The sequence below is a fragment of the Danio rerio genome, chromosome 4 (assembly GCF_052040795.2).
Source record: "Danio rerio strain M-AB ecotype USA chromosome 4, GRCz13ab, whole genome shotgun sequence".
In the NCBI taxonomy this organism is placed as follows: Eukaryota; Metazoa; Chordata; class Actinopteri; order Cypriniformes; family Danionidae; genus Danio; species Danio rerio.
The window spans coordinates 71,264,773-71,288,443 of NC_141024.2; the positions used below are offsets into that span (position 1 = coordinate 71,264,773).

The 23,671-nt window shown below is 40.2% G+C and overlaps 2 protein-coding genes and 2 long non-coding RNA genes across 4 annotated transcripts in view; 2 read left to right on the forward strand and 2 right to left on the reverse strand.

Moving 5' to 3' along the window:
* The window catches only part of si:cabz01054394.5, a 263,846-nt gene that overhangs the window by 88,517 nt on the left and 151,658 nt on the right, over nt 1–23,671 (forward strand). The gene's annotated exons all lie outside the window — the stretch shown is intronic.
* si:ch211-161m3.6 lies at nt 209–14,514 on the reverse strand. Its single transcript, NM_001327861.1, has 3 exons — nt 14,068–14,514; nt 13,852–13,984; nt 209–1,397 (listed from the first exon to the last, which is right to left on the reverse strand). Exons 2-3 carry the CDS (start codon nt 13,934–13,936, stop codon nt 595–597), a joined length of 888 nt encoding a protein of 295 aa, NP_001314790.1. The 5' UTR covers nt 13,937–13,984; nt 14,068–14,514; the 3' UTR covers nt 209–594.
* Nucleotides 1,396–8,062, forward strand: LOC147845288 (uncharacterized). Its single transcript, XR_015484504.2, has 2 exons — nt 1,396–4,961; nt 4,999–8,062. It is a non-coding gene; the product is annotated as an uncharacterized LOC147845288 (long non-coding RNA).
* LOC148682398 (uncharacterized) lies at nt 19,842–22,354 on the reverse strand. Its single transcript, XR_015942912.1, has 2 exons — nt 22,159–22,354; nt 19,842–20,134 (listed from the first exon to the last, which is right to left on the reverse strand). It is a non-coding gene; the product is annotated as an uncharacterized LOC148682398 (long non-coding RNA).

Genomic DNA, 23,671 nt, shown 5'->3' on the forward strand with positions numbered 1-23,671 from the left:
ATATATATATATATATATATATATATATATACACATACATACATATACAGGACTGTTATTTTGAGGGCTACGCCACGAGCTCAGATTTGGTTGGCAAATCAGAGGAAAATAGTGTATACATGTGTAAAAAAAACCCCGCCAAAATATAGTTTTTGCTTTCTTTTGTTTTTTGTGAGCAAAATAACGGAATATTGAATGGACGGTTTTTGAGTGGACATTTTTAATTGCTAAACTCTTTCCACAACGAAGCCACTTCAAGTTTTCAAACATCTTGTTAAAGTGAAATGAAACTGAAAAACTGTGTGTACCTACCACCGGCCTGTGAAGATTATCCGGGAGTTCATTTGGGCTGAGCAGAGCGGCCCATTTCCATGAGCATGCTTACTATTTCTATGAGCATATTTTTACAAAAGTTACATCTCACCGAGAGGAATATGCACTGCAGACGTTTACATATTCATCTCCACATTTCCACCGGAAGAGCGTGCGGTGTGAGTTCTCTCATGCTTACTAAGGATTCCTTTGCGGTTAAAACACTTCCCGCACTGTTGGCAGGTGAAAGGCTTCTCTCCGGTGTGAATCCTCATGTGAACTTCAAGGTGTCCTTTCTGAGTAAAGCTGTTCCCACACTGGGGACACGTATACGGCTTTTCCCCGGAGTGAATTCTCATGTGCACTGAGGTTTCCGTGTTGATCGAAAGTCTTCGCACACTGAGGACACTCGTACGGTTTCTCTCCCGTGTGAATTCTCAGGTGGACTTTAAGGTTGCCGTGCTGATCGAAGCTCTTTCCACACTGCTGGCATGTGTAAGGCTTCTCTCCGGTGTGAGTTCTCATGTGGACCTTAAGGCTTCCGTGTTGTTCAAAGCTCTCTCCACACTCGGAGCACGTGTATGGTCTCTCTCCGGTGTGAATTCTCATGTGTCTGGTAAGACTTCCTTTCGCAGTGAAGCTTATTCCGCACTGTTGGCAAGTGAACGGACACTCCCCGGTGTGAACTCTCATGTGATACCTAAGATTTCCTTTTCGGCTGAAACTTTTCCCACACTGTTGGCAGGCGAAAGGGGTCTCTCCGCTGTGGACGCCCATGTGCACTTCAAGGTTTCCGTGCTGGTTAAAGCTCTTTCCGCACAGAGGACAGGAGTAAGGCTTCTCTCCGGTGTGAGTTCTCATGTGTCTGTTGAGGCTTCCCTTCTGAGTGAAACCTTTCCCACACTGAAAGCAGATGAAGTAGCTTATAGGGTCGATCTCTTGCACTTTTTCTTGCGAGGAAGTTCTGTCAGTCCGTGCACGATGAAATGATTGTCCTCCAGTTACGAAATGTTGATAATTCTCAAAAGGACCTTTCTCTTCCACTTCATCCAGTTCTTGACTCTCCTCTTTCACCGGCAACGGGTCTATGGCAAAAAAAGATCAACTACGTTAATGGCTAGTTTGATGGCTCGATGCGACAATTATTTAAAAATTTAGGCCTGGTTTACACTGTCAGGTTGTGACGATGTCATAAATCAATTATATTGTGGTTGAAAAAGTTCAGCAATTTCAGTAAAAACTTTTATTATGGGTGAAGTTTGTTCCTTGTTAAAAGAGCTTGGCGTCATAGAGAAGAAAAGTAAGAGCTAGATGGAAAGAGGGGGAGAAGGAAGTGATACATGGCCTCTGGCAGTCATTGAAGTTTTGACAAAGTTTCGGTTTCTCCGATGGCGTTCGTTTGAGTTTTAACTCATCATGCTTTCATCAGCCAGCGTTGTTTAAACCCTGCCGAGATGTCAAGAAGCGGATGAGTATGTGAGCAACGTAAGGCTTCAATGGAAATGAGAACCGCAAAGCCTCTATTGAATGTATGTACTGTCAAGTGTCAGCCAAAGTGAGAACCGCAAAGCATCTACTGCGCTTCAGCGCTTCTACTTAAATGAGAACTGCAAAGCCTCTACTGCTCTACCGGTTTTTTTTTGTTTGTTTTTTTTTTACTTATTTGACATTAGCCCCTTTCACACATACACACCTTTCCGGAAAATTACCAGCAATTTTCCAGAAAGGTGTGTGTGTGAACAGGCTCTTTTTGAAAGTACCTGTAAATTCGTTCTGGCTAATTTCCGGAAAGAGAAGTTGTAACATTACCGGTAATTTGCCGGAATGCTGCGCTGTGTGAACGCAAAAGGAAGATTGCTGGAATAAGCACGTACATGTCTAGAACGTGCTGACGTGAGACGTCTGCTTTAGCCAATCAGAAGAGTCAGACGCATTCACGTCCGCGCGGTTTAGGAGAATAATTTTTAGAATATTTTTCCAGACACATTTAGCAGCTAGAAATTAGTCAGATAACGTTTATATGTTCATCTTAATGCCAAACGTGTAATTAATTATCGATAAGATGCTTATGATAAGCCGTTGTTTGTTTACCTTCAAGCTTTGCATGTGCCCATGAAAAAGTCTATGAGCGCCAGCACACACACATTTCATGTACATCTCAACATGCCAAAGTGTTTCTAAATATTTTTTCATCAAAGTTGTTCACAATACTGATCCATACACAAAGTTTGTGATGTAGTTAATAGTTTACAAATACAAGCGCAGCTGTTTAGAGGTCATTTCTGGTTAATGATGTCAGAATTTACCGGTATTTTGGAGTGGACGTGTGAATGCTCTTTTCCGGAAAAATTCCGTAACGTCCTCACCTGTGTGAACAGCACTTTTTTGAAATTACCGGTAAAGTCGTTCCGGAAATTTTCCATATATTTACTGGTATCACTGTGTGAAAGGGGCTATTGACATACTGTCTGGCACCCCATCATTAAGCCTGGTTTATACTTCTGCGTCAAGTGACCGGCGTAACTCACGGCGCAGGCAACGCGCGCAGCTGTGGATTTATACTTCTGCGCGCTGTCCCTGTTGGTCTGCATTAGAGATCTGCGCGGGACTAAATTTTGAATCCCGCTCCCGCCCGCACCCGCCAGGTTTTAGCCCGAACCCGACCGCTCCCGCTTAAATTAAGAATTTATTGTCCCGCTGCCCGGCCCGACCCACCCCGTTTTCTGGCCGCCGCGCCCGATCCCGCTAAAGAGCGGGGGAGAACAAAACCGAAAATCCCCCAGCTATACAGTCCAGACAGTCAAGCTGTCTGTATAAACAAACACACACACAGCACCAAGCACACACACACAGACAAATCTCTCTCTCTCTCATACGCGCGCGCACTAACACACACACAAGCACCAAGCAGACACACAGGCGTTTGCTGTTATATCAAGTCAAAGGGTTTTAATACCATGTATCAAGTACCAATGTAATACCAAAAGGTTTTATATAAAGGTATATAAATACTGAGTCGCGCCAGCTCCGGGCCGCAGCGCACATTACTCTCGGGCCGATTCCGGCGCGGATGCGGCAGCGTCTGCTCGCTTACGGCCGCCGCATCTGGCCCGATTGATTCGGGCCGGAATCGGGCAGTGAGTCCACAAGCATCTGGAGTCCGCCAGCTCTCTCTCATTTGCGCGCGCGCACTAACATACACACACCAAGCACACACACAGGCAAAGCTCGCTCTCGCTCTCTCTCTCTCATTCGCATAGCAATATCCGTGATATTGCTAGACAGCCCGCTCCCGTCCCAAATTAAACCCGTTACCGACCGCTCCCGCGATTTATTCGGAAATTTATTCCCGCGCCGCAGAAATCTGGTCGGGACCTCTAGTCTGCATTAACACTTCCGAAACGCTAGTTGGCAGTGAGGTGTAAATGTGTCTCTGTGTCGAGTTTCTTCGCTTCTGTTTTGCGTTTCCTGAACACTTCCGGGATGTACAAGTGACTCAAACTCGCTCATTTAGAGGCAGGAACCGGCGGACGTGCAACAACTTTAACTATGAGGTAAACACAAAACAAAACTTTCCATCCGGAGCTCCTTCACGGGACTCCACACTTGTAAACAAACGCTCGCGCCATTCGCGCGGCTCTCGGTCCCGCCCAGACTCATCAGCTCTACCAAGCCGACCAATCGCAGAGCTTGCGTTACGCGTCGTTGCAACGTGTAGTTACAAGCCACGCCGACGGCCATGGCGAAAGGCTATGCGTCAGCGCCGTAGCATACGCCGGCGTTTGACGCAGAAGTATAAATCAGCCTTTATAAAGTAAAGGAAACGTTACAAGATCTTGATGCCCAATTCTGATTTGTTGCCTATATCTGATTTTTTTTGCCTGTCCGTTTACACGTTTTTTTAATTTTGACCCATATCCGATTCAAGTTTTTACACTTGCCATACAATTTACGATGTTGCGCATGCATAAAGGCGGGTTCTAGCATCTATCTTGTTTTTAGCTCTGCGAAATATATGAAGTCAACTTTAAAGTGATTAAGAGGTGGAGGAGGAGGGATAAAACCGTCATTGCAGCTTAGTTTATATATAGCGTCCTTCACTGACTCATCTCTTCACAGGACAAGAATGCAGGTAACTTTTGCTGTTGACCACTGACCACTTTCCTCCTCGTTTCCTCTGTTGTTGTTTACCGCACTGGCTTCTCCACACACGCTCTACCTTCTTCGTCATCAAACTGCGGAGAAGTACCACATTGTTGCAAGTTTAATGACGTACAAAACGGAATGCCTCAATAAATCCGATCTGCCCGTTTACATGACAGTCGCATTGTCCCATTTATATCTGATTTATTTTCACGTATGAAGGAGGCCTGAAAGTCATCTCTGTATATCCGAATGCATTTGTTTTTTCGTGTGCACGCGGTCATAGAACAGATCCGATCGGTGTCGCATTTAACCGTGACCACATGGGAAAGCTAAGTTGCTCCCAGAAGTGGTTAGTGAGACCAGCAGGGGGCGCTCAACTTGCCATCTGTGTGGGTCATAACCAGGGCCAGACGGAATCTGCGGACGTTTTTTGCTATTTCTGCGTATAATTTTGGTAAAAATCTGCGGATTTCTGCGGAATTATTTTGGGAGTATCCAGCGGAGTAACACAACTAAGACCTTAATATATGAAATAAAAAGTAATAAATTACTGAATAAAAACTGAATAAATTCAGATTTACACATTTACACAAGTAAATAAACAGAAGTAATAATGGGCTAAAAATCTGCGGAATTCTGCGCGCGCAGATTCCGTGTGGGCCTAGTCATAACACCGCATTATATTGACGGGGACTCTCAGTGATCTGCTCAGTGAGCGCCGTCTTTCGGATGACTCTCTGGTTGTTAAAAATCCCCAGGATGTCCTTTAAAAAAGAAATAGGGGTTTAACCCCGGCATCCTGTCCAAATTTGCCCACCGCCCTCTGTCCATCCCTATATCATAATTGACTTCATCACTCTGTCTCATCTCCACCGATCAGCTGGTGTGTGATCGTGCGCAATATATCTGCCGTCGCATCATCCAGGTGGATGCTGCAAACAGGTGGTGGATGAGGAGATTCCCCCCAAAAGTTTGTCAAGTGCTTAGAGTGTCCAGTCCGTATGTAAGGAATTATTATTATTAAAACCGACAATATAGATCTATAGCTTCTGCCTATTTAGGGCTTGTTTCCTCTGAGCTGTACGGTTCTGTATAGCACAGTACACATTTCTATTGTGAGATCAACTAAATTAGTGACCCATACTGTACCACTTTTTATGATCCTTTCCTAAGGGTATCTAGCACAACAATATGGTACCAAGAGGGTGGAACTAGACTCACTGCTGATTGCTATAGGTTTACAAAGAATCATAACTTGGGCATGCAACAAGCCAGGGGAACGACAACAGAAGAAGTGCCCATTTTAAATAGACAGCCAAAACACTACACTGTAATAATACTCCCTCTCCCTAATTGAGTGCACTTGCTGTGCTTCTACATTCGAAATAGTGAACTTGAGTTTGCAAAAGACACATGGGAACAACCTGTATGGGTTACTTCTTTGAGAAAGATTGAAACAATCTCGTGTACACCACACTTACCAAGTAAGGATACTCTTGGCATTTGAAACCCAGCCTGATACAAGGGTCACCAACCCTGTTCCAGGAGAGCTACCTTCCGGCAGAATTCAGTCCCAACCCTGATCAAACACACCTGAACCAATTAATAGTACCTAAAGCAGCACTTGATAATTACAAACAGGTGTGTTTGCTCAGGGTTGCAACTGAAATGTGCAGGAAGGTAGCTCTCCAGGAACAGGGTTGGTGACTCCTGGTATAATAAAACAATGGTGTTCATTGATGGAGTGTCTGTGTATTACTATAGTATTACCACAGGAAATACTGTGACTCTATGCTGTAAAACAGCTGCAGAAACCTTATAAATGGTCCATTTTTGGTCTGGAGAAACAGGTCTGTGTTCTTATGGGTTCATATTTTTTATGGCTTACAGAACAAACCACTGTAGTCCAATGAGCTGCCTAATTAACCTAGTTAAGCCTTTAAATTGCACTTTAAGTTTATGACTAGTATCTTGAAAATTAATTATGTGCTTTCATCATGGCAAAGACAGAACAATAGCTATTTGAAATTAGTTTTAAAACTATTTGTTTATTTAAAAGGCGGCACGGTGGCTTAGCGTTTAGCACTGTCGCCTCACAGGAAGAAGGTCGCTGGTTCAAGCCCCTGCTGGGTCAGTTGGCATTACTGTGTTCTCCCTGTGTTTGCATGGGTTTCCCCCACAGTCCAAACACATGTGGTACAGGTGAATAGACCTTTTACGCAAAAACCGGAAGTACGTCAACAACGTGTAAACCTAGTTCCGGTATGAGTTTTTATTTTGGCGGAGAAATGGCAGCTAGAGTGTTTTCGGCGAGCCTGAGTTGTCTTCCGAAGTTCACCAGCGCCGATGTGGTGAAGAGTGTGGAGATGCATTCGTCCACTAAAGGGAACAAACTGGACAAGGGATATAAATTCTTCCATGAAGAGTTTATCCACAATTGGTAAGCTTTTTGTTACTGACGTTGTTAAGTTGTGTATTTCTATGTGAGACTACATGTAATGTTTTCTTGTTGCATGCGGTTATAGTATCAAATATACTCCAGGGACAGGTAGTAGTGAGAGGTAGATGCTTCAGGTCAATGAGAAAGAGCGATGAGCCTCACAAACTGGAGGTTTGACTATATATTTGACTAAATAGTTTAAGATTTCTTGTATTTTTTTATTTTATTGGTTGAGTTTCGTGAACAGCTTATATTATTAACATTAATTTGTTCAGGTAGAAATGCGTAACGGTACACATTGAAGGATTCGGATTTCTGCTTTCCAATCCGTCTCATCATGGACCAACGTTTATCCTTTTCATCATCCTGTTTCTCAGTATTTAACTGTGAATTGATTTTAACTAACGAATAAGTTAAAACTGCTTACTGCAAGAATGTTCTGTGTCCTTGTTTCTCTTTTTGCCTGTCTATTTTAACTTTGTTTTCAGGAGACACACAAACCAGGTCATAGGTCATGGAGACCTCTCTCTCTCTCTCTCTCCATCTGTTCTTATGACTGGAGGTCCAATACAGAGGAGAAGACAGCTGTTTTATTGTCCTGATATATTGCCTATAATTTTATAGCTGTTTGATTGATCTGTTTTTGTGTATAATTAATAGTAATGTAATTCCTTTTTGTGTGGAGACAGACTGTGTAGCCAAGATATTGTTGCAGAATGTGATGGAAACCGTCTTGAACCAGCCTGATAACACAGCTGAACGTACAAGAAACATCCTTGAGTCTTTACTATTGTGTTCCTGGTTTAGCTTTTTACAGGTCGGAGATCAGCTCCTAATAACTTAGGGCGACCTCACCTCTAGGCATCAGGTCGCCATCCATATCTGGAGACAGATACAATGCTTTCTTTGACGCACACATTAAGGCCATCCATATCTGGAAGTAGATACTTTGTTTCTTTGACGCATGTATTTAGAATTGTCTATTTCTGTTGTAACCAATGAGAACTGTTTACCTGGATCCCACCCTTTCTGGACTGTAAAGAGTATAATTGTTCGATTGTTGAAACTGTAAGCAGAGCGGCCTAGGAACTCATTGCGAGTGTTGAAGCTGGCTTCTGCGGATGAAACTGCAAACTATCTTCAGTAAACTTAATTTATTTATTTAAATCTCTGACTCCGGCTCTTCTTCATCTACCAGACTGGTCATTCTTTGGGTTAAACTGTAAACTATCCCTATAAACTATCCTTACAACATAGTTGACTAGGGTTAACTAAATACACTATGAACAATTTTACCTGCAGGTGGGTGTGTCACGTAGTCGTGATCCATCCTTGCTGCCTTAGCCACCGTGTCGCTATCTTCACAGCATAGCTGTTTAGACTGACGTTTGTAGGTTCTGTCTTATACTGACTCCCTTCTCTAAGGAGCTGTAAAGTTGTTTCAAGGGAATAGGCTCGGGACAACAGCACTCTTCAGGCGACGAACGACGCAGCCACCACTTTAATCATCCGGAGCGAAGTGCCGGCTGCAGACATAGGTGCTACCTGTTTTTACCAATGACTGTAAAAAATATGGATGACGCGACAGCCCTTTTTCCCATTGAACGCCTTGAGGGCAAAACGCCTGCTTGACGGGCACAAACTGTCGCAAAAGACTGCTGAAATTGGAGCCAGACATGCGCAGAAGGACTGTCTGATGGAGCCAGAGGAGGAGCCGCGAAAATGAGCAGAGTCGAGCTTCCAACCAAACGCTTTATGTAAAATCAACTACGCCCCCCGAACTTCTCAGCATGCGTTTGCTGTCATATCAACACAAATGAATGTAATAACGTTAACAAATATGAGGGTTTTATATATTCAATCGCGCCAGCTCCAGGCCGCAGCGCACAACTTACTCGCGGCGTCGCGGGCTGATTCCGGCTCGTATGCGGCAGCGCCTGCTCGCTCGGCCGCCGCATCTGGCTCGATTGACTCGGACTGGAATCGGGCAGTGAGTCCAGGCATCCGGAGTAGGTCCAGCAGAGGTAACATTAGTCAGTCTGAGCTCTAAGAGATAAGTCTCCGGCAGGCGAGAATCTAGCCGGAACTGTGTTTTGCTATCTGGGTGGCTAGGCGTGTATCAGCAAACTAATAAAGCCCGAAAAAAGCCCTGAACTTAGCGAATAAACAGTGTTCCACCAGGATCATGTATGTCAGAAACTATAGTTTACTGCTGAACTCATTTTGTCATGGTAAAATAACACAGAAATCGAATAATAACATTTCAGTCTACTTCAGTCTCCTGCCGAAGCTCAGACGCCGCGCTTTGAGAAACTGTCAATCACAGCTGTCAATCACGATGACACGCCCAGCATTAAATTACTGCTAAAAACAAACTGTTTACAAAAATGAAGATCTGCACCTATTTCAGCACAATAACCAGTGCCTTAATCCACCAGAACCATCTTTCGGGACATTTTATTGCAAGTGTAATATTTTTTTTTATTTGGGCTCAAGTCTCCTTCATTAACACGGAGGAGGCGGGCTTTATGACTTGTACTGCAGCCAGCCCCCAGGGGGCGATCTAACGGCCGAAACCTTCACTCAAACGTAGGCTTGCGGCACACTTGGTTTTTACATGAAAACTATGCCCTTCCTCTCTTCGGATCGCCTGTATCCATTTGGGTTTCAGGTTTGGAACCACATGAAAAGAATGAAATGAAAGGTAGGGCTGTTTTTGGTTGGAAGACGAACAGCCTGGAACACAGCAGAAACTGTGATTCTTCAATATGCCATTTTTCGTATCTGCCGCTACGATAACAGGAAGTTCTAATACACTACATTGACGTATTTCTGTTCGAAAAATGCGGAAGTGCATAAAAGGTCTATTGAATAAACAAAATTTTCCATAGTGTATGAGTGTTACCCATAACTGGGTTGCAGCTGGAAGGGCAACCGCTGCTTTCCATATGCTGGATAAGTTGGCAGTTCATGCTGCTGTGGCTACCCCTGATAAATTGAAGGAAAATGAATGAATGTAAATTTAAAAAAACAAAAACAATTTACAGGTGGGCTAATATACTACACACACACACACACACAGGAAATAAACAATTATACGTATTAATCTATAATGATGTGCTGTCATCCGCTGGAAAACAATGTGTAAGAATTTTAAAAACATGGCACAGTTCGACATGATGACATGCAATGCCTTACTAGCTGGCTATCGATAAACTTCAATATGTCCACAACTCAGCGGTCAGAATTCTGACAGGGGCTAAAATCAGAGAACACATTACTCCTGTTGGAATTTCTCCACTGGCTACCAGTCAGATTTTATAATTATTCTAAAATCCTCATGCTTACATGCAAGGGCCTGCATGGTTTGGCTTCACACTATCTCTCTGAACTCTTAACTTGGTTCTCCCCTTCACGTGACCTCCGTTCCTCTGACTCTGGTCTTCTAACAGTAGGGATGGCTGACGTGAAACTGACGTTTCAACACAGTGTCGAGATCCCGAAGCGCAAGTGTTTCGAAACACTGCACCGAAGCATGATCCGAAGCACCCAAGTCACGTGACTGAAGTGTTTCGAAACACCCAGTCACGTGACTAAAGCGATTCAAAGCATCGATCAGCATAGAAACGTTTCGAGACCTGGCGAATCCTGATTTGACTGCCAAGGTCTCCAATTATTCTCTGTCTCATGTGGCTTAGAGGACTGTGTGTTTGCTAATTGATTCTAAGCTCTGCATGATGTTCTGGGTTCGAATCCCGACTTGTACAAATGCTCTGAAATCATGGTTTTATGTATTTTAATCATGTTTCTGTTTTGAGTAGCCTAAATAGGATACAGCTAAAATTACGCCATCAATTTAGCATCATTTTTGTAACACTGTAAAACAATAATAAATATTTTTACAGTATGGTTGGGTTTATGGTTTGGGTAGACATTAATAAAATACAATAAATGGGAAATTTAATGAATAATATAAATAATTCTTGATAACTTCAGGCCACCGTTTTTGATCTAGCAACAACCCTGTTTTAAGACAAAAACAAGACATATTTATTCACAAATTGTTTATTCGGATATCAGACCAATGTTGAAACAAAACGATACAAGAACAAAGCATTACCAACTAGTATTAAACCATTTCAAAAAAACTACGACAGACTGGCTTCGAAACCTACTAACCCTGCATGGAAGTCTGAGTCCTTAACCACTGTACTATGATACTTGTAGGATTTCATGTACAAAGTTGGGTTTAATGCATCAATTAGTTCAATCGTTCTTTGCTGAAGCTGTTTCAGTGCAATACATAAAAAAATGACCACTAGATGTCACTGTAGAGTGAGGTTTCGAAACGTTTCGAAGCTTCGACACATTTGCTTCGACTGTTTCAGTGTTTCACGAAGCCTCGCTTTGCCCACCACTAATCGAAGCATGATCCGAAACACCCAGGTCATGTGACTAAAGTGTTTTGAAACACCTGGTCACGTGACTAAAGCGATTCAAAGCATCGATCATTTCAGAGACATTTCAAGACCCGGAGAATCTGCATTTGACTGGCATGATCAGTTTCATAATTCTGTCTCGTATGGCCTAGTGGACCGTGCGTGTGCACATTGATGCTGTGCTTCAAATTTATATTGGGTTCGAATCCCGACTAGTCCAAATACTCCAAAATCATGATTTTATGTATTTTAATCATGTTATTGTTTGATGGTGTAGTCTAGATAGGATACAGCTGCGGATATGCCATCAATTTAGCATTATTTTTGTAACACTGTAAAACAATAATTCATAGTTTTACAGTACTGTGATGGGTTTAGGTTTTGGATAGACGTTAATAAAATACAATGGGAAATTTAATTAATAATATGAATAATTATTGTTAACTTCTGGCCACAACTGTATCTGATCTAGCAACAACCCTGTTTTATGAACAAAAACAATACGAATTTATTTACAAGGTGTTTATTCGTCTTTCAGAGCAATGTTGAAACAAAACGATACAATAACAACGCATTACCAACTGGTATTAAAGCATTTCAAAATAACTGTATCAGTCTGGATTCGAACCCATCATTGCCGCATGGTGACCACGAACTCTAACCGCTCGACTAAACCATTCGCTGAATCAAGGCTACAAAGTGGGGTTTCATACCTCAATTTGCTCAACTGTTCTTTGCTGAAGCTGTTTCAGTGAAATGCAAATAAAATGACCACTAGGTGTCACCGTAGAGTAGTGTTTCGAAACGTTTCGAAGCTTCGACACATTTGCTTTGATAGTTTCGCTTTGCCCACCACTATCTAACAGTCCCCTCCACTCGTCTGCGTTCTATGGGTGACCGGGCTTTCGCATCCCTGGCTCCGAGGCTCTGCAACTCTCTCCCCCATGACATTAGACATGATTAAATCATCCTTGAAAACTCACTACTTCACACTCGCCTATTCATGAGGCGTGCGTTTTTGGTTTATGTTTTAGATATTTGAATGCTTTATCAATTGTGAATGTTTTAGCCGGAACGATTCATTTTTTACTGTTAAACTGTTTTATATCTGTCTCTCTTTGATGTAAAGCGCTTTGAGAATTAAGCTTTAAAGGTGCTATATACGAATAAATTATTATTATTATGATGCTTGCTATAGTTTGTCTGGTCCCGACAGTGAACATCACTGATGTTTACCTGATGCAGACCTTGAAGACAGCGAGCATCCTGAAAGCTGAACACCACTAAATAACCATTCACACGGTGAGAGAAACGAAGTGATAGACTTTTATTTCAATTGTAAATGTTAAAAGATAACTAAAGTTAGCTTCTGTTATTCCTCCTATTAAAATAAATAACATTTAAAATGTTCAAGTTTGACCCTGAGGTGCGTTCGATGTTAGCATTAGTATTGGCATTAGCATCAGTAACGTAGACTAACCATATTCCGTACACAACGATGTTCCGTACAGACGACCTTTTAACGTTAATCTCTGAATAAATACTTATGGGTCGTAGGCAAGCTATATATCTGTGTAATCTTAAATTCTCACCCTTTCAGCCCCAACAACAACAGAGACATTCCTACAATATGTTTCCGAGTAAAATCAGTAAGTTTGCTACGTCCACCTAATGCGCTTGAAAATAGAAAGTGGGCAAGCTTAAAGTGCAAGTGTCGCCTGGGAGGGGAGACATTTAAAGCCCCGACAATATGCTTTTGCATTTAATTTATGCATCACACGGTATTACAGTTCTTATGAAGTGAATATTATGTTATCACAAATTGTTAAATAACTTATCTTTTGTTGAATAAATGCCTTGAAATTTGGATGTTTAAACATCAATTGTGGGTAAATACCGCATGTCGCAACTCTCCGCCGGAGAGATAGGCTGCAAACGCTGTTTGGATCCTCCTTTTGCAGTAATGATGTTTATATTCATAAAAGGTCAGTCAAGTTAGCTTCAATGTGCATGAATTTAATGTTTTAATATTTTAAATTGTCATGCTGTAATAAAATAAACATGATATAAAAAGTAAATGATTTCTGAAGCTATTTCATTTAAAACTTTCATAAAAGAGTTATTTAATATATCATTAACTTCAAGTTAAACACAATAATGGTATATTCTGACATAAGATTTTAATAAGACTTCAAACAATGCCCATTTTTGCCGAAAATTAAAGTTATGCGCCCTGTACGGAACACTATTTTAGTCGTGTACGGAACACCGTTAATACCTATCATCTTCCGTACACATGCGAAGGCGGTACTTATCCCATCTTTTCTCAAAAACTACTGGTCCAAAAGACATCAATCAAGATTTGGATTGTGCAATAGGTATTCCCCCAGAGAATGAACACACAAGCATGCTTATCTGGCTTTCAATGACGGAGGAGTGGCCGTTTGAGTGCACTGAATAGCGAAAAGTGTACGGAACATGGTTAGTCTACGTTACTTTAAAAATAAAACTAACCTGTGTGTTCCTCTGCATCCTCCATTTTGACTATGAATACATCTTCAGTCTTGATATCCTCACACTCCTCTTTAATAAACGCCATCGCTTTAGTAAACTGTGGATGTCACCGGCCTTTCATGAGGTCTTTTTCCTGTTTGATAGGAGAATGATTAACAGAGGAAAAACATGATGTTCAGCCTTTCAGTTTAACTGACTTGTAATATCAACACGTACATCAAGCATGTGAGGTAACTTAAGTTTGTAAAAGTTGTCCTCTGTCCTCGTTTGTCTCTGCTGTTGTGACCAGCAGGTGTCGCCAGCGCGCTTCAAAACAAGTCCTCATTCTCTGAAGCATTTTATTCATTTAATTCGGCTTTTCTGGACGCTTTTATTCTCCATTACTGCTCATCACTGACAAACTCGTGTTTATGTCAGACTGACTCGCGAAATAGGCCGCTCGTTTACTGTTATTCGTATGGATGTGGTTTTCCTCACACAGAATAACGTGTGTTGAACTTGGATAAAGCATTCCAGCGTTACAGACAAAGGAAGAAAAAAACCCCGTCGCGTCGTTTATAAAGCACATAAGAGTGATTGAACGAATTGTATCGATTAAAACGCGTACAGTGCTTAAAACTACAGCCGAATCACAACAGATGCAGGAGCGCGGCGCATCCTTATGACGTTACATAAGTTGACCAAAATAAAAGTCAGGTTGTTATTTTCTTTTACTTGAAAAAACAAATCCCCAAGAAAAACCAATAAGAAAGCTGAAGGAGGTCCAGAGATGCCTTTATTTTGAGGCTGTTAGTAAGACATTTAAGGGCAATTCTTCAACTACGGGCCCTTTTAGCCTTGTGAAGTTGATTAATTCAATTCAGCTTTATTTGTATAGCGCTTTTACAATGTACATTGTGTCAAAGCAGCTTCACATAAATGGTTTATGGAGTAAAATGAACTTGTTCAAAATTAACACAGCATCATAAGTTTAAACAATTTGTCTTGTTTTAAGATCTGTAAAAGGACAAACTTAGATCCCTGCTGAAAAATCCAGCTTAAACCAGCCTAGGCTGGGTGGCTGGTTTTAGCTGGTCGACCAGGCTGGTTTAAGAGGGGTTTTGGCCCTTTCCAGGCTGGTTTCCAGCCATTTCCAGCCTGGTCTTAGCTGGTCAGTCTGGGAGATGACCAGCTAAAACCAGCTTGACCAGCCTAGACAAGCTGGGAGTCCAGCCAAAACCAGCTATATCCAACTTAAACCAGGCTGGTCAAGCTGGTTTTAGCTGGATTTGGCTGGTAATTTTCCAGCTTGACCAGCTAAGACCAGGCTGGAAATGGCTGGAAACCAGCCTGGAAGTGGCCAAAACCCCTCTAAAACCAGGCTGGTCAACCAGCTAAAACCAGCCAACCAGCCTAGGCTGGTTTAAGCTGGATTTTTCAGCAGGGATATGAAGGGAAATTGTTAATATTTTTAAAAATTTCCAACGCGAACTGAACTAATGTAATTTCCACCACATCTCAATATACAGCTTTTATTTCAAAATGAAATAAATTATGGCAGTCGAACGTTGTCCAAGATCTTTTTTTTTGTATCTAGTTTAACAATCTTTCCACAATAATTATGCATTTGTCAATTGAATAAATTAGTCCATTAGGACCAAACGCTGAATTGTACATCTATCACACTCTTAAATTTAATATCAATTTGGTTAAGAGCTTATTAGAAAAACAATAAACTGAATCTGTATGTTGAATGGGGTATGAACTCATAAATTGTGAATACACTTTTAATGTGTGATAAGAACTTTTAAAAAAATAAATAAATAAAAAATGTGTGCGGTGATGGAAATAACAGGGCCGTGGTGGAAATGACAATGAATTAGTGTTAATGTAGAATTAATAAAAATATTAAACTCATAAACTCACACTTATTAAACTAAATGTACTAATTAACTAAGCATAACCACACATTGTTTTGCATGTGTAAAGCTGAAATTTATCTAAAAAAAAAAAAAAAAAGATTTGTCTAACAGATGAACGGTAACAGTGCTTACTGTAAATCACTGATTATTTTTCAAATATTGTGTAAATTAATTTTAAAGAACACACAAGAACATATTAGTGCAGTGGCGCAGATGGAAGCACTGTGGCCTCAAAGCTAGAAGGTTGCTGGTTCGAGCTCCAGCTGGGTCAGTTGGCATTTCTGCGTGGAGTTTGCATGTTCTCCCCGTGTTGGCGTGGGTTTCCTCCGGGTGCTCTGGTTTCCCAAACAGTCCAAACACATGTGCTATAGGTGAATTGGGTAAGATAAATTATGTGTGTGATTGAGAGTATATGGGTGTTCCCCAGTGATGGGTTGCAGCTGAAAGGGCATCCGCTGTGTAAAACCTAATCTGGATAAGTTGGCGCTTCATTCCGCTGTGGTGACCCCTAATGATTTAAGAGACCGAAATGAAAAGAAAATGAACAAATTAATAACTCATCAATATGTCAGACATCCTTTTGCGGACAATATGTCACCAGTTCATCTCAGGAATGACAGACACAAGTCCTGCCCGGTGGAATTTTGAGCCATTCTTTTTGCAGGATAGTGTTCAGGGTCACTACATGATGCTGCTGGAGGAAAGCATTTCCAGACTCATTCCCCCACAATACCCCATAGTGCTCAATAATATTCTGATCTGGTGACCGTGCAGGCCATGGGAGATGTTCAGCTTCACTTTCATGTTCATCAAATCTGTCAGCTTCACTTTAAATTGATACTAGCATTTCATGTATACAAAATACACTTATTTACTTTAATTTTGTTTGTTTTTTAACGCCTTTAAAGGTACAACATGTTTAGAAATAACGTAGAATAAATGTATTTACCTTGATCTTTCTTAGAAACCACCTAAATAATCTCACACAAACTTTTTAAAGCAACATTTCAGTGTTGTGGTGGAAATGACACTGATACTGTGCAACAGCTATATTTTGTATAAAAAATATCGATAATCTCACCTTAAAAACTATAAAAAAATATTTAAATTATTACACTAGTGCTTAATTAGGATACATTAATAGTTACCAGATAAATAATATTTTAAAATGTTATTTTCATTGTTGAAGTTTTAAACTCTGGGTGTGCGACAAGGCAAAAACAGTGATTTTGACCCCTAAAAGGAGGTTAAATAATATGAATGGAATTTGATCAAAATGATATATATATATTTGGATTGCATATATGATCAAAGGACTTGAAAGTGTCCGTAGTCAAAGAATTACCCTTAAGGTCAATTGGATTAAAAGATGTCTATCCACCCCAATTCCTTTTGGAACCATATTCTTCATAATAAGGGCCAGACGGAATCTGCGGAAGTTTTTTGCTATTTCTGCGGAGAATTTTGGTAAAAATCTGCGGATTTCTGCTGAATTATTTTGGGAGTATCCAGCGGAGTATCATAACTTACACTTTAATATATTAAATAAAAATAATAAATTACTGAATAAAAACTGAATAAATTCAGATTTACACATTTACTCAAGTAAATAAACTGAATTTATAATGGGCTAAAAAACTGCAGAACTCTGCGGAATTTTGCGGAAAATCTGCGGAATTCTGCGCGCGCAGATTCCGTGTGGGCCTACTTATAATATATTTAACCAAGTGGCTTGATATTGTTTTAATATGTGATTATAAAATTTCTCTCCTAAACTCTTCAAATTCCATCAACAAGCCCTTCTTGCCTGAAAAATTTGTTACTCTCAGAATTTTTCTCCTCACACCTCCTTTATTTGGAATAATGGTAATAAAACCTTTTCAAATGAATCTTTATTCTTAGTAAATTGGTTTATTAGAGACATTAATCATCTTTTAAAACTTTCTGACAGTATATTCTATCATGTGAATAATTCATGTCTATTCACAACTTCCCAATACGGTTTAAAGAGTTTAATCTAGTTAATAAATCTTTTCCTGTAAAAATGATTCAGCTTGTTAAAAATATTAAAATGTTATCATATTTGCTATAATTCTCTATCTGTCGTAAACCCAAAATTACATTTAGAAGGTGTCGAGTTGACTGTAACAAACACATTCGTAATATTTTTCAGAAGCAAAATAAAATTACTCCTAGAGGCAAAAGTCTCTGTAACTCTATTATAGTTAATATGAATTGGAAAAGAACCTGCTAACCTTTCAAATACACTATGATTAAGAAAATTCATTTTAAAATACTACATACAATTCACCCAGTAAAATCGATATTACTAAAGTACATTGAAATGGAGGAAATCTGCGCTTTCTGCAATGCAGAAAAAGACAGCCTTTGTCCTTTATTTTTTTAAATGCAATTTCAAGAGTTCCCACTTAGATATGCTTGGCACTTATAGCAGGTTTGGCATGCTGTCCCGGGAGAGAACCCTGAGCTCGGAGATATTTGAGCCCAGGGCTCCCGCCCGGTCTAGAAGCATATCAGGAGAACCGAGATCAGGTAGGTCTCGATCGCTCCCCCTTTAGAAGGGGAGAAAAAGGAGGAGATGGGGTGGAAGGGGGGATTCTTCCAAAATGAAGATAGTGCAATGGGGAGAAAGTGATCCATTTGTACTAAGCTAGGATCATTCTGATTGGATTATTACTGATTACGGATGAGTGGCCAGCGGTGCACAATCATATCACGTGCTCCTCTCGAAATTAGTTTATGAAACTTCACGTTGTGAACAATTTCTGGAAGGATCTAGCCAAATATATTTTTAAATGACAAAACTTAGTTATTATTTTACATTAAAACAGATTATATTTTATTATGAAAACAAATCCAACAAAAGTCCTAAATATATTGTTTATCTCTTGGTTTTATTTACCTTATTCTCTGCATATGAGTGGACGCAGCCATTTAAATCTTTTTGGTTTGAGACTTCAGGTTTCATTTATTTTTAGATGTTAAAAACAGCTTTTTTTTGCTGCTTGATGTTGCAAACTGATATTTTCTTATTATATTATTCTACTTTGTCTGTGTTATCATGCAAACACTTGTTTTTAGAGCAAATCGTTTGATTGTTTTCTGCCTTTCCTAGTCCTTTCTCCCATGGGAAACTCAATCGACGTTCTAAAACAGTCGCAAAAACGAGCGCACTTCCGCATTGAAGAATAAGGTCAATTGGCAAAATTTCACATACACAAACAGAAATTTGCTAAGTCTCTCCCACGTTAACGTTTTTTTGCATCGAGTTTGATTTCTTTATTTCTACTGTGAAATTGTTGAAAAGCAAAATATCTGAGATTTGCGGCAATTATTATGAATTTTTTTTTTATTCTCTGTCAATTTTTAAAATCATTGGATGTAGAAATGCTGTACAATGTGCTTTGTGTATTTAATTTCATTTTTTATATTTGTGAGTTTTTTTTTACCATTGTTATATTTTTTTTCAACTTTTATATTGTGTTTTATGTTTGTATCTGCTGGTTTATGCAATAAAAAACAAAAAACAAACCAAAAATCAGGTTGTTTCCCGTGTTTTATTGGGATTTGTCAGCCTGATCTCAGGAGGAAATGTAAGTATTTTACGTTTTGTCAGTTTAGTGGCTAATTTGTGTGAATTCATACGAGTTCAGTTGTACGAAAAGTGGCACCCAACCCCGCCCCTAAACCTAATCGTCATTGGGTGATGAGCAAATCGTACTAAATTGTACGAATTAGATCATCCGAATTCATACGAATTAGCTACTAAATCTAAAAGTTACAAACTGCCGTGCTTGTTGGATTTGTTGGTTTAACAAATGCCAGCAGATACCCAAAAATCTGTCGTACTTTTTATTAAAACCTGCTTAATTTCCATTAGATCCATAATAATATATACATATGATGTTTTGTTGCTGATTTTTCTACAGTAAATTGTGTGTGGATTCTAATTCAACATTGAGATTGAAAAAACATTGAGATTTTGGCCCATATTAACATAGCATCACACAGTTGCTGCATGTCTGTCAGCTGCTCTAGTATTGTAACGGGGAGACTGACACGGAGGGATCCATTATGCAGTATTTATTAGTCACACTTTCACTCAAACAATCAACACGCACAAAGGTGCGAACATACAACAACAACAGCAATAAAGGTCTTAGGGCTGGCGGCTGACAGACACAGAGTGATTTACCAGGCATGGGTCTGAGGCAGGCGGCGTGATTCAGAGTCCGTGTATCAGGCTTGGATCGAGGGCAGGCAGCGAGTATCAGAGTCCGTGTAACAGGCTTATGTCGTGGGCAGGCAGAAGGCAAAGCAGAGTCAGAAACGGGCTGGAGTAATACACAGGAGATCTGGGCCTGTTTCAGAAAGGAGGTTAAGTGAAAACTCAGAGTATTTTAACTCTGAAATGAGAGAAACTCTGGGTTTTCGGTTTCAAAATGGCAGGTTTGTTAAACTCAAGAAATCAGGGTAAGTCAAGCCTGTTTCTGAAAGAAAGGTAACTTTAACTCAGAGTCAGTTACTGTGGTAACTTACTCTGTGAATCTAACCTGGTCCGGAGCAGGTTTTATTCTCTAAACTCTGAGTTTCTGTCGGTCTCCTCCCCTTTTTTAAAGATGAAGCGTATTTCTCGCATTAGTCTTACATTTCCACACACCTATTTTAGAGCTCATTTTGGAGATGCCCATAAAAGCGATTGATGAAAACGTCATGATTCACATAACTTTTGAAAATATGCATAATAAAACATGTGCAAAACTGAGTAGGTTAAACTTTTATTTGATAAGAAAAGATGCGCATAAACTACGAAGTGCACTTAACAAATTACAGTATGTGCATTAAAAAAAGTTTGTAAGAGATGATGATGAAAATGTGTGTAAATGGACAAACCAGCTGACTGAGCACACTGCAGAACATTTTAAATGTTGTTTTAGTCATTCTAAAATGCCTGAACTGTTTCAGTATTAGTGTATATCATTAATTACCTCAGAGCGTCTGGAGCGTGTCAAGATCTCTGCGTCTGGCGTCAAACGCCCCCACGTGTTCATTGTGTCTTCTGAGGCGCAAGTATTAAATAAAAAATCATTAACGCAGCTTTTTTTACCTCAGTAAATTCTGTTTTTACTGTTGATATTTGGCGCAAGTTAATCAGAAAGTGACGATTGTGTTCTCTTTGACTCGTTGGATAAAAACGCTGCTTTATTCGCATCTTTTAGGCATTATTCCAGTTTTGCACAAATTTATGTACGCCTGTATTTTGATGGAAACACAGCTATTGCCTACATTTTTTGTCACACACAGAACAAAGTAACGTACGAGGCTTGTCCTTTTTTCCATAAATATTTAGCTTAACCTTCGACATGCACTGTTACTAGATTAATGGGATTATTATTCTGTCTAAAAATTATTTTTAGCACTGCTTACCTTCTTAATGTTATATCAACCTATCACTTGATCAATAAAAAGGCAGACACACAAGTGCACTGTTAAATCTATTAAAACTGATAAACGTGTATAAAAGTTTAGAAAAAAAGTATAAATGTCACACATTACATTACTTATTTTATTATACTTAAATGTTTAAATAATTTAAATTAAAAATTAGGCATTAACTTGAGCAGCTGTTTTCCCAGGCTAACTGTCTCTGTTTCACTGATGGTTGCTTCTTTTTAAATATATACACTCATATTTGATAAAACTTTGCATGAGCACATCAAGTTCACAGCACTACCTACTGCGCCACTGCACTGCCCCCTTTTGAGACTAGTTCTGTAAATTTGATGTATTTGGCAATGTCTGACTTGACTGCCTTTCCCTTTTTATGGTCCATCTCTGACAATTAGCTTGTGTTGCACTTACTGTTTGTTTGAAATTCTTGCCAGATTTTGATTACGTCTGCGTAACCTCAGATTGTCGTCGGCCCATCTTGAAACCAGCCGGTCGTTGCCGATTGGGCCAATGCTTAACATTTACTATTATTCTTACTATTATCACCATCATCATCGTCATATTATTCACATCTCGTAAGAGATAAAAGCTATTTAAAAAACAATACATGTGAAAAAAAATAGCTGACCGGCCCACATTTAAAAAATGGTCCGGCCCTTCTGGCATTTGCCAGAATTGCCAGACGGCCAGTCCGCCCCTGCAAATAGCTCTTTCAACAGTTTGGGTTGCCGACCCCTGGTTTAAGTGTATTGTTTTACTGTATTACAGTTTGAGGCAACTAAAGTATTCTGTGTCATTGACTACATTTACACGTGTATGAATAATGTAAGGGCAATATAATGTTTACATGTCAGGAGCAAAGCTCTTAATTCACATGCAATTTCCATTATTCATATTATTCCATAAGATTTTCCGTAAAATTGCCATTACTCACCGAATGAGTCCACAAGATTCTGTTAGTCCACCTGATTACTGGAGCAGGCAACCGCATTAAAAGTTCAAAATTCACAGATGGCACACTTGTACTTCAACCCTTACGTGTGCATGCAGACTTTGGCTAGAACGGCAATCATTTTATATGCCTGTTTTATCTGATTAAAGTGGAAGTGGGGTGTTGTCAAGTGTTTACAATTTTTAACAAGAATTAGATTTGAATAAATTACATCTATATCACAAATGCATGCGACAAACTAAATGAACTAAACAAACCAATTCAACTCACCATAACACTGAATGAGCGCTGAGCTGGTTTCCCTGAAACAGTGCAAGAAACTTTCAAGAGTTCACACTTAGCTCATGATTTATACATAGCTTGTTTGGCATGCTGTCCCGGGAGAGAGCCCTGAGCTCAAGGGATCATCGAGCCCAGGGCTCCCCCCCTTTTGCAGGGCGAGTGGAGATTGGGCTCAGGTCTATCTCAAACTCCCCCGCTGCCGAGGCCAAGGCGAACTCCCTGAGAGTAAGACATTATAAAAAAGGTTTAGGCTTGTTTTATCTATAATATAGAGCACATTTGGATGGTAGGAGGAACCCGGGGGAAACCCACGCGGACACGGGGAGAACATGCAAACTCCACACAGAAATACCAGATGGCTCAGCGAGGATCCAACACCATTGGTATTCTTGCTGTGAGGCAACAGTGCTAGTCACTGGGCCACCGTGCCGCCCATTCTGGATAAAGGAGGAAGAAGGGGGGGAGGGGGGTTTCTTCCAGACGAAGATAGTTGTAGAAAGGAAATGAGAATATATATAGTGATTTGGGATCCTTTGATTGGAGGATCATGATTAGTTAATGTGGACCAGCTGGGTCAATCATGAGCACATGCTCCTCTCGAAATTAGTTTAAAACTAAACTTCACTTCAAGAGATGTTTGTTTCTTGCTCATGCTGTATTAGCCGATTCTTATATAGTCACACAGTGGACCAGTAGCAACGCTTTCATGGCCCTGTACTGGGCTATGACCTGGTTGTTGGTCCTCTTTGCAGGATTGTTGTATTTCAGCCATATTGCAGGGTTTTTGAGCATGAACCATCTTTTTAAGGTCATGTCACAGCATCTCAGTTGGATTCAGGTCAGGACTTTGACTAGGCCACTCCAAAGTCTTCATTTAGTTTTTCTTCAGCCATTCAGAAGTGGCCTTGCTGATGTGCTTTGAAGCAGCAAAATAGCCCCAGACCATCATATTATCGTGATGGCGCGGATTCTCTGATGGATGTCCACTCCAGGATGGAGTAACACGTTATGTCTTATGTCTTTATGAATATAATTAAACTTGAATGTTTAAGAGCCCAGATTATATGATGGACTTAGTGTCATCCCACTTCAGACTGTAATAATATGTGTGTGATTGCCTTTCTGTAGGCCAATTGATTTGTTTCCACAGGATCCACCCAGCTAGGTCAGAGGTCATGGAGACCACTTGAGTGGACCTGGACTTAAAGAATTA

Coding starts and splice junctions, on each gene's coding strand:
- si:ch211-161m3.6 (NM_001327861.1), bottom strand. CDS start 13,936: ATGGCGTTTATTAAAGAGGAGTGTGAGGATATCAAGACTGAAGATGTA. Junction 1,398..13,851: donor GGATGCAGAGGAACACACAG/GTTAGTTTTATT, acceptor TTTTTGCCATAG/ACCCGTTGCCGGTGAAAGAG.